General features: G+C 39.9%; 1 protein-coding gene across 3 annotated transcripts in view; it reads right to left on the bottom strand.

The window, feature by feature from the left end:
* The window catches only part of LOC137887812 (uncharacterized), a 121,857-nt gene that overhangs the window by 95,463 nt on the left and 14,150 nt on the right, over window positions 1–12,244 (bottom strand). For 2 of the 3 annotated variants that reach the window (XM_068731031.1, XM_068731032.1), the window contains exon 1: window positions 778–915. In XM_068731031.1, coding sequence (XP_068587132.1) covers window positions 778–910 — 133 coding nt within the window. In that variant the 5' untranslated portion in view covers window positions 911–915. Of the gene's footprint in view, window positions 1–777; window positions 916–12,244 lie in introns of those variants that run through there. The other variant, XM_068731030.1, reaches the window with a different exon arrangement.

Genomic DNA, 12,244 nt, shown 5'->3' with positions numbered 1-12,244 from the left:
TACAACAGACGCTGCCAATCTGCCAATAGCTGGTGTGCCTGCCTACAAAAGGAGGAGGGGGGAAGAATGGACCTGAGGGACTGTGCCTGAAGCTCAATAGCAGCTGTTTACAATGTTACAGACACAAAGAAAAATGCAAACATGAGGATGCATACTAATGAACTGCCAAAACTAATTATAATCAGAGGATAGGGAGGAATTCATTATTTGTTTTTCTCCCCCCTCTATTCGAGCTGATCCAAAAATGTTCACACAACCTGTTTTCCTCTAGATGATTTTTTTTTCTGTGATAGGGAAAACTTCTTGGAGCACAACATTTTTAAAAGATCAGGAAGTTATACATCTGCAGCAAGCCAAGCAACAGCAGAGAAGAAATGCAGGCATTTGAGAGCTTCATCTATATTCACAGCAATCGTCATGGACTTGAATTCCGATACCTTCAATATAGTGTCCAGCAGCATGAGAGCCAAGTGGGAGAGGTGGCACAGACACAACAGGAACTCAAGAAAATGGGTACGGCAGGCACAGGAACAAGGAGGCAACCCAAGTTCAAGAGACACTGAGGGGGAGGTGCTGGCCTGCCTGTAACCAAACTGGGGGTAGTGAGGCCGTGGGAACTCATTACATCCTTCACACCCACACCCCACACCTCTACGACTTCTTTTGCCCCCTTCTTGCCAACCATCCAAAAGAAATGAACAAACTCCACCCTTTCAGGATTTTCCCTCCTGCGGTAAACTATCATAAACAGACTTACGCAGACAAACGCAGACTTACCAACTGGTTGGAGTTGCGGTTCGGGGACTCTCTGGGTCCGGAGGAACGTTTGTGGTTCCCGCGAGGTCTGCTGGCATTGGGCACGGAGCCAAGGATGGGCATCGCTGCAAAGACGCACAACGGAGGCTTTCATTAACTTCGCCGTTAATTAATATGCACGGTCGGAATTAAAACAGTAATTAGCAACGCATGGATATTCGTCCACTGGCATCCAACAATTATTGTTTTACTTTTTTTTTCTCCTGGATTTCTTTGGACAAGAGGCATGGTTGTGCAATATGAATAATTAAGGAAGTCATCTAAAGGGAGGGATTATAACATCTTTGTGCTTGCTACCCAACCTTGGCACTACCAAGATGTCTGAATCTGGTTGTACCACCACTGAGGAAGGACCGCTTGAAAGATGGCATCTTTTCGGGCATCTCAAATGCGGTAATCGTGATCGCAACAAATACGAATAACGATTAATCTAAATTTATAATTGGTGCCGCATTTTTTCCATATTGATCAAGGGGAGACACATGGATATGCTAATCTTTTGGAGCTAATGAACTTTGGATAATCACCCTTTTATTTAATTCCATGGGGGATGTTAATTGTGCAGCGTCTTCATTACACAAATGGATTACAAAAAAAAGGGCTTGGACGAGAGAGCAGCATTGAATGGGGGGGTGGAGTGTGTGTGTATGTGTGTGTGTGTGTGTGTGTGTGTGTGTATGTGTGTGTGAGAGAGAGAGCGAGAGAGAGAGAGAGAGAGAGAGAGAGAGGGAAAGCAGGATCGGGGATATTTTTCTTCCTTCGTTATATGCCAGTAGTCAAATAATGCCACAGTACTCACAAACAAGCAGAGAAAAGCTCCTGCATTGCCAGTGATGTTCAAGTGCTCCCTGTTGGAAAAACCTGGTCTCTTTGCTCTCTGCCTGCTCTCTAGAGCACCATCTCTCACATATGGAGACATCTGCCTTTCCTGGTTCTGGATCTTACAAAACTGGAGCGAGAAGACCTTCTTGGAATCTAATTTCTCTCAAATTGGACATTATTTGTGTTATTCAAATGATTAGCGCATTAGCAGCATTGATCTTTATTAGAGTGGTGTTGTTGGCGCCTGGCCGAAGCGGAATGCAGAGGAGACAGCAGACACTGTGGTGGGCACTGGCTAATGTCCTCTGTGCTTAATCATCCTACAGCAGAATGGTTTTATGCATATTTCATTTGCATATCATTAAATCGCTATGGCATACGGGCAAATGGCAGCAGAGAGCGAGGGACTGGAAACAGAAAAGCATAAAATATAAAGAGGAAAAAAAGCGACTCATTATGCGATGACAATCTTCAAAGCTGTGTGCCTGGTTTCTGGCAACCTGCCAGTTCGTTTAATTCAACATTAATTAAAAAAGTCTGTGCGCTCAATCTTTCCGACACGGACTAATTGAGCACCTTACAATCTGTACAAGGAGCTATCTCTCATACAGTGAATGTCTGTTCATGTAGAACTAATGGATGTTTGTGGATTTGTGAATGAAACAGAAAATAGATTATAATTGCGATTCCGGTCTTAATTAAATATTTGTGACCAGCTAAATTGTAAAAACAAAAAATGTGTTTCAATGAACAATTTACTGTTAACTTTGTGAGAGCTCATGTAAGTGTTTAATATGTTGCAGAACATTGCATTCAACTCTTAACAGCATGCAAGACAACAAAAACTGCTTCAAGTTATTTCTCACATAAACATGCCCCAAAATAAACCCACACCTAGTCCTCGCTTTCCAACCGGGAAATTATATTTGGATTAATTACTATTAAATGAATCCTTCCTATACACAAACACATGCAGCACATACTGTAATGAGCCATCATTTTGCACATATCATGAACTTGCAAAAAAAAAAAAAAAACAGAAGACAGAAGAATGTAGTAAGTGAGGAGAAACACACTGTGACCCACTATAGCACTTTAAGAGTCTTTTATTAAATCAATTTGATTTCAAGATTAAAATATATTAATAGTATTAAAGGAGACTGCAGCAAGACTCTTAAGAAATCTTCAATCACTACCTAAAGACGATTTAGATTACTAACTTTCAACAAAGAAGTTAAAAAAAATAATGGAGCCAAATTTATAATTCAATTCGTAATTGAATGAAATCAGTTCTCTTACAAAACAATACCGCGGAGAGCTACGACATTAACAGCACAAAAAGAAACAATTTTTGAAACCCGTGTATCTAATTGCGGATCCTCCCTTTCCCAGACGTCCTTGCTTAATTCTTCCTCTATGAAAGGCAAATCCCCCCCCCCAAGCCAGAATATTCAAATGAAGTGAGCCTCACGCCTCACACAATTAGCCATGTTTAGTAATTTGAGAAATTATTGCCGCAGGTGCGAGAAGGAGGGGCAGTACAGACAAGGCGCAGGCTGGCAGGGGAAGCCCAGTGAAGTGGGTGGGTATGAGCCCGGCGCTTTGTAACCATGGCACATGCAGATGTCGCTGTAGTTCTTCCAAAAGCCTCTACCAACCAAGTGGGAGGGAGGTAACGAGGAACTCGTTTGGCATCACACACCTCCACCATGCGTTTCTAAGCAGGAGTGTTAGTGTGCTAAACTGGTAGCGTGTGTGGGAAAGAGGCTGGCAGCAAGGGCCAGAGGAGCTGACGTGGGTGAGACCAGGGTTATGGGAGATCCCTCCCTGTATGAGGGAATGTGGATGCAAATAACCATTGTGAGCATAGTAAAGGTTAAGCAGCACCAGTGAGGTGTCTGTGTATTTCTGAGCCTGTCACAAGATGTAGATATTATGCAGAGTGCTGATATTAATATGCATGCGGGCCCTCTTTATTATGCAGCTCAGCGTGAGATAATATTGCTGGGCTGCTCTGCCTCGCTTTGGTTACTGTCTGAAAATGTTATCTCTCTCTGAACAAACAGTCTTTATTCCCTCACGCTCCTGTCAAAATGTTTAATTATCGATCATATCTACAGAGGTCAATTTCAAAAGGAAACACAGAATCTCAAGTGACCCGACTACCATTGACAGGGAGAAAAACTGACAACGGTAAATATGTCAGCTGGATGGTTCATACGTTATCAATGCCATTCAATGGCTACTTTTACTCAAAGCATCATCAATGCATATAATCAAATAGCAGACATTATTTTCTATTTGTGGAAACTTCCGCACTTAGACCAAAGACACAATATATTTTTACGATTGTACTGAACAATAAATAGAAATATTCTAGATGTTTGTTGTACAATTACTGTACCCAAAACAGTCTAATAACTTTAGGGTGTTCACTAGAATTTTAAGTTGTGTTAAATCTATTAAAATGGAACAACTACTGGGTCTGTTAGAGCTCAAGCGGTTGCATTGAATCCGTTTCTTACAGCTAGGTACATACAGTACACTATCTTCAGAGACACATTCTTCTAAAATACAACAATGCCTTTGTCAGGTCAAACATTACAAAAAACATTACATTAAAAACACATGACTAATGGAAGTAGTCCTTAGAATTAATTGACAAATATTCCCCATCAGAAAATATTAGCATATGTCTCCTCAATATCAATACATTTACGCTAAATGCCTCTTTTCCTAAACTAATAAGTCAGCTGTACGTCACGCTGGGTCAGTGCAACCTTACCCCAACTTGCACAGCCATTGACACCTCACATCTTGGCTCATCACACAGAGAATGAACCACTCCTGTGGTGAAATCCATGCACCTATGTGCGTGGACTGCCTCGGCCAAGTGAATCGCACACATGCCAACAATCACATACACACATACAGAATGTCCCTGGGCATGCAGGACTCAGGAGGGCCATGTAGTGACTACATGGGCCAAGCTGTGAAGCAGTACTATCTCTTTAACCACGGTCTTGTCTGGGGTCTGCAGATTAATTGGTTCCTGGTAATTCTATCAGATTAGAATTAATATGCTGTCACTGAGGCAAACGAGGTGACCCACTGTATCTAGCCGGCTCTTCATAAACTGGTGTGAAGGTCAACTGTCAATCAACCTACACAATATAATAATCAATCTTTAAAGTCAGAATGAGGATGCCATTAACACCAGCAGTAATGGCTGATGAAAAATCCTCCGGGGATGAATGCTTATAGACTGACTGAGAGCAGAGGGAAAGAGGGAACGGAGGAAGCTCAGCCATAGAGTGAATATGTGATTCGTGAAACCCTGTCTTTGAGACCAAAGGTACGACTGTGGCACTGCGCATCAGCAATACATTTTAGCCAAGAACACTATATAACTAGCTAGGGAATATTTAGTAGCTAATTTTTACGTCTGTATAGTACCAATATCACAATGTAATGTCAAAGCGGTAAAAGCCTTCTTTTTTCAGTGAAACTACAACGGAAAAAAGGACCTTGCACTTGACGGACATGTCCTGTAAGTTGACTGTAAAGACACTCTAACAGAGCAGTTGTTAAAGCATACTATGGCTGTCAGAGAGATACAGATGTACCATCAGAGTGTGACTATTTTGCCTGGTCTATTGAGAAGCTGCTGCTTGTTTGCCGTTTCAGTGAGGATAGACTTGCTGCCCCGGAGAAACCCTCGGTATACTGAACATAGTAGGCCATCCAATTGGGATTTAGTCACTAAATGCCCCTCCGGAATTCTGTATGCTCAGTCATATTCTGCACAGTATGTGTGTATGCGATTGTTGGCATGTGTACGATTTACTATCCGTGCAATGGAAAGAGACAAAAGATATGAGAGGCCTGCCATGGTCCCTGTCCAGGTCAGAGTTTAACAAAGGAGAGAGGGAACGGAAGTGAGGGGGGGAGGGAAGACAAGACAGAGAGGAGACAGTGTGAAAGAAATGGTGTGTCTGTGCCGAGTCCCACAGGGCCTGAACTGGGCGGCTGGCAAGGGAGCCATTACATGCGTGTCTCTGACAGCTCACTCTCTCATTACGCCAGGAGACAGTTAACACCACCACTCTTACACCACAGCTTTGTAATGCAGGCTATATCATCACCCACCACACACACTTTAATAGTTTTAGTGGATGCTTTGATATACGATACGTTAAAAGGAGCAACTTATAAAGCATGTTACTTTAAAATTGAGCTTTGTAGAGCCCCTTCTGGACCACAGTTGACGTCTCTGCCTCGATAAAATCAGGATATGACGTCTTCTGATTGACAAACTCAAAGTTAGCTTCCCTCAGGGCTCCCACAAATGATTTTGGGGTGTTATAAAGTGTTATATAAATAAAAGAAAATAAGCTCTAGAGTAAATATACATTTTGTTCATCAAAATGTGTGCGTAATGCCATTTGCCATATTTGAAACGTACATCCAATATAAAGAGAAAGCTAATACAGCTCAGCCTTCAAACAATCGTGATATACACGTAAAGTGTATTGTTGCAAATGTTACAGTATAATACTCCAAAAAGATCTGCAGCATCTTTAATTAAGACAATTTAGGAAAAGCAAATTGCATAGACCAAATGACACAGATATATGGTAACGTTTTTTTTGTGATTAGTGGCCTCTTCCTCCACCTTTCCTAACTCTTTAACCCCAGTTTTCTTCTACCCATTAATCTGTCTGTAATAGGATATGCTGATTTTACTTGGCTCCCTCCAATTACTCCCCTGGCTCTCTCTACTGTGTTAGCATCATCCTGATGCAGTATGGCTGCCAAGATGATCTCCCAGAGCTCAGCATGTTGGATAGACAGCTCAGCTCCAGTGCTACCTAGAACGGGATGTTCCATGTCCCATATGCCAGACTGAACTAATGCTAAAGTCCTGCTCAAACACTATGAGCCTGAGACAGTGAGAACCACTTGAAATTACACGTTACTCACAATTTACAGTACTGTCAGAAGACAACCTGTCTGGTTGAAATCTCCCTTGTCCCACCCACTCAAAGGGAGCTGAGGCTGGGAATGTGATGAGTAAAAGGCAAAAGGCACTCACAAGAATAGAGCTAGGCAAGCACACATGAACATGACCTCTGCTGGCTGTGGAAACAAATCTGCTACCTCCACACTTTACTGCTAAAGGGCAATGACAGACTTAATTGGACTAAAACAGACATTACTTTAAGACTTTTGGCAAATCTACCTACTAACTGTTAAAAAAAAAGGAGCCAACTTAAAGAAAAGGATTTGACATGCATCTGTAGCTGTTAATGTACTGTAGGCATTAGTCAACTCATTTATACAAAATCTTGATATAAATAAAGCAAACAATGTCTGCATAGAGCTGTCCATTCCAAAACATATTGTTAAAATGAAAGAACAAAATGTGGGAACAAATTGAAAACAATATAATCTTCTCGTATTGATGCTAGCTGAGACAGCGCAATGAAACATCCTGCTCCTGTAACACAAAATGACTGTTTGAAGACTGCTGCCATAGATTATAAGTTTACATGGCTGGTCAGAGGAGTTGGACTTCATCTTCCAAAGCCTGCACCCTACATATGTCCAGTCTTAAAAGGTTCCAAAGGGAGCACGGAGGGAACAGAATTACTGTGATTAAGGCCGTGTTTGAAAATGACTGACAGCAGAGGCTTGTAATAAGGACCTTGAGACCCATTTTCCTTTTTATTCCCACAAGCCAAAGACATTAAGCGGTGTTTTCAGTGCAAATCTGGACAATTACCTCGATCATGTCCAGAACAAAAGGAGGAAATGTGCCTTTTAGGGCTAACAGCCTTTTATGCTTTTTACTTCTTCGAATTTTTTTCTTGTGTGACGACTCTGAGAAAAAGTTTCATTAAGCACATGAATATTAGCCAATGTCTGCAAAAATTAAAAAACCAGACTTCTCATGGCCAAAGCTCTTTGGTAATGTTGGCTTTGTTAGAGCGCTATACTCTCGTCTGCATACCATCACACTAGCCACAGTGAAGAAGATGTGCTGGATCAAAAAAAAAATCCAGCACATCTGAGAAAAAGAGGGAGAAATATGAACAACAGATTACAGCGAAAGTGATTATGGGAAAGGCAAGGGTAAGAGTAGGGTAGAAGAATGTAAAACTGAAGAGTTGGTAGAAGGTGAGATGGGACTACATTGAGTAAGCTACATAGAAGACATACAATTGGTTTAAGATTAAAACTATGTAAGTCTGTGTTAAAGAGCAGAAGACTGTAAATACATTTTGCAAATGTGAGTTTTATGACACTTTGAATATGACACAAGTGATCATGTAAGCAGCATTTAACCTTTTGCAAAGAACTGTCATACAACGAAGAACAAAAGCTATTAATATAGTACTGCCAAAGAAAAATATTAAGGGGATGAGAGATCGACCGGTGGAATAACTCTAAGGAGAGCATTAATGGATGCTGAATGTGTCAAGTAAAAACATTTATTCTCATATAATTACATTTAAAAGCAAAATGCTAAACAAATGAAAGGTTGAAATTGATAAGGCCCATGTTTGTGATATAGTTTAGCCACTGTTGCTTGAAAAGATGATTTTGGCATAAAGGTGAGGTGTGGAAATCATATTGGGGCTAGGATTTGCCCACTCTGACAGGCAGAATAAAGTGGCGGCGTGGCAAAGACAGTTGTAAGGTGGACAGAGACACTGTGGCAAGGGCAGTAGAGACGAGCATTACAAATTGTGGCACATACGAGTGATGTAGACTGGAAAACCACAGAGACATATGTACCAGGATCTACTGTAATTGAAGTTGTGGTGAGGAAAGAATGAGATAAATTAACAAGACAAACATTCAGACGACAGAGACAAGGAACGGAGATAAGAAAGAGTAAACAGATATATCTTAACACTCTTGAAATAAACTAGCTGTCTTCTAGTTGGGGAGGAATGGCTCTCTCTGATGTACAGCATTGGCACTGATGTACCTGGAGGCCAAAAGACTGTGATTACTTTGAACGAGTAGATGTGTTTGACTATAAATATACTTACATGATATATTTTATTAAACAGAATAAGTAGGATGTAATGGGTGGGTAAGATGAATACCTTAAGATTCTTAACACCTGCTATTAAGTATTATGTCAACTGACCATAATGTCAATCACATAATTTAAGTTTTAGATCTTTAAAATAAGCAGAACATAAAATTGGAGGAATGCCACTTCCTCGTGTTGGAAGCACTGAGCACATCAATGACATCTTCTTACTGAATCAAAACAGTTACAATGAATTTTAATGCACAATGAAAAATAAAAATAAATCTTCAAAGAAAACATGCTTTTCAGTTGCACCACATATTCCCTAGCAGCTACAGCTTGATCGTTGAGGCACTTTGTAGAACTGGCTGGACACAAATAATTGCTACAAATCAGGCCTGAGGTATCCGAAAAATATTCACATATTAGTGTGGAAGTAGTATTCTAGTTAAAAGTAAAGTGGCATACAACACAGTGTTGTTTGTTAAGAATAAAAGCGTAATTTTTCAGTGCCTTCCTAAAAATCCCACATGACCTTCCAAAACCATTTAAAAGAGCAATGGAAGTTACAGGTGTCTTCAATTTGTTTCGTATTTAAATTGTTTACAAAACCCTTTGACCAATCCAGTTATGTGGAATACGAGTTGTGATATAATGTATGCCGATATTGAAGAAAAAAAAAGCTCAGATGTTAAAAAAAACGTATAACTAATAAATCAATGAGTAAATAAACCTAACTTCAAACTTTTTTTTAAAAAGTGGAATGTGGAACAATTTTTTGCATCTGAAGAGCAACCATAATGTGTTATGCTTGAAAGATCCATTTAAATGCAGTATACAATGTCTATTTGATACTATTCTGTTCTCATATGTTGCTCTCAAGAGCTGCTGACCTCCATTATGGCAGCATACAGTATTACATCACTGAAAGCACTATCCCCAACAGGTTTTCTAGTAACCAAAATAACCATAGTATATATTAATGACAAATTAATAGATACTATTAGTTCAATAGATAATACTATTCTCATGAATTCCTAGTCATGAACATGTGGCATTCATCAAGTTGGAACGACCAATTTAGGTCAATTTTGTGCTGTTAAGAAGGTTTGCTGAATCCAACTAGTAACACTTGTATGAGCAAACCTTTTTTCAGATACAAACATTTTCTTTTGCGAGGCGTACTGCAATATACAAACAATAGCAATAGGCGGCCCTAATGGGCAATTGAAATGTATTACTGCTCCTTTCTCTAGTCGCACATGTGCAAAACACAAACAAATAAACAATCTATCTGATGCAAAAAACACACTTATTATGAATAGGGTCTAAATCAATGTCTGGTGAGGAAAGACCACCAACAACTCCTTGCAAGATGCATTTACCGGTAGGAACTAGATGATTTGTTAAAAGCATATAAGACCCATTATCGCCTGGCACATTACATCATTCAATACAGGCCCTACTGCAAATATTAAAGCAAAACAAGGGCCTTTGATACAGAACTCCTCTTTATACTCTCCCTACAAGGCCCAGGACTAAATTGGATTTTCCCAGCACTCTTTTGTAATTTGAAACATCCATCATTTATTATTAAAGAAAGGAAAGGGAAGGACTGCCTTTGGCAGCATCAGGAAGCTCTGTGCTAAACCACCACCCACAACTTTGTGCTTCTCCACACCCTTACCCTTTCCAAGCCAGGTAACTTTTAATACTCTCTCAGATGGCAGGCCTATCTTTTGTTTTTTTTCTACAAAAAAAAAATATCACTGTCAGTTAATGCGACATTTTGCCCAGAATCAAATTTTTATTTTGTTCTGAAGTAAAGAAAAAAGGAAGAAATACAGAATTAAAAAAAATATACAATACAATACTGGCATGGAGATCTCTTTTGTTGATATTAAAATCCTTTTGTCGAACTAATATAATTTTAGTGTTGTGTTTACATTTTGAATTGTATATGCACTGACAGGATATAATATTCATTTAATTATTTTAGTTTAACAGTTTAACCATGTTTTGAGTATATTCTGTGTGACAATATCCTGTGAAAAATAGCCGTTTTGATTGTACTCTTTATTCCACTACTTTATAAACCTCTATGCCAAAAGCATCCGTCTCTTGGGGGAATTTCATTCTTTCAGGGAATGTTTGTGCACTTTTGTCAAAGGGACCTGCCTCTTTTGAAGGATTTTATAATTACAAACTGTTTAGGTTCAAATGGTAAGTATAAAAAGTAGGAATGATCTATATGTTAATGAATGCTGAGACAACAATGTTTATGCATCAGCATGATGGATATGTCATGTCAGACAGGACAAGGTGAGGGACACACTGCTTTGAATGGCCCCCACAGAAACAGAAGGTGGTGGTGCATCTCTCAGACACCCAGAAAATCCTTCTTAATAAAAGCTCCTCCATGTCCTTTTGTAATCCTGCTCTGTATTATCAATGTGTTGCAGCTAAGTGTTGCAATTAGGCCGGCCTTTTTCATGCAAATCAATTTGACAGCCCAACAATCAGTTAGTTATGCTAGCTGTTGCTCTCTCATTCTCCCCTCTCTACTCCTTCGCTCCCTTGCCCTCTCCCTCCTGTCTAACCCATTTTCTCTGGCATTTGCAGAGGTTGCTACATTTGCATTATTTATCATATAAGGTTAGAATATGCACAACTCAAGGACGAGAGTATATGGTTATAAGCACAGTATAACAAATCCTAAATACAAATGCAGTCATTTGCCTCACTCATGCTCCCCAATGCATCTCTTAAAATATAACTGGATCATACCGCACTTTAGCCATTCAAATCAAACATGGGATGATGGAGGAGGGACCTGTCCATGGCTCATGCAAAGCCAAGTAAACAGGTCTAAGTATTAGAGTTTTCCTGGTTTACATTGTGCATGCCATCACTCTCAGTGTGTGGAGTCCTGATATCGGGCATCTAGGTGTGAATTTATTCAAAATATGCAGGCAGCAAGTACACAAGTGGCACTACAGTCTGGAGCCTTAACCGTATTTTTAGCTTAACAACATGCAAACACAAACACAAACACACAAACACACACACACACAAACACACACACACACACACACACACACACACACACACACACACACACACACACACACACACACACACACACACACACACACACACACACCTACACTGCATGTCTGGCTATCGTAAATGTTCATGCTAAAGGCTACTCCGGCATTAGGTCCCTCTTACATTATGATGCATGTGTAGTTGGAAGGTTGATCATTGAGAATATTAATAGATACCATTTGTTCATAGGAGGAGTCCCATCAAAGGCCTGCATGGACTTGTGCTAGTATGATGGATAGATGTGGCTTTATTACCATTAAAAAGTAATTTACAAGACAAATAGGGACAAGCTTTTTGAATTATGGTTACTTTATAACACACACTGGATGTAGAGTCAAAATTGAAAACAAGCTGTTGGTTTGCAGTTGTGAAGACTACTGATTACTGGAGATTTCCTACAACACCTGATTGTTTGCATCGACAAGTGAACAAGTGTGGTGGACAAGTACT

The sequence above is a fragment of the Cebidichthys violaceus genome, unplaced genomic scaffold (genome assembly GCF_023349555.1).
Source record: "Cebidichthys violaceus isolate CVI_PGR_0920_01 unplaced genomic scaffold, fCebVio1.0.p SCAF_5, whole genome shotgun sequence".
Taxonomy (NCBI): Eukaryota; Metazoa; Chordata; class Actinopteri; order Perciformes; family Stichaeidae; genus Cebidichthys; species Cebidichthys violaceus.
Note: the sequence above shows the minus strand (reverse complement) of the source record. Positions and strands in the feature narration are given on the sequence as shown.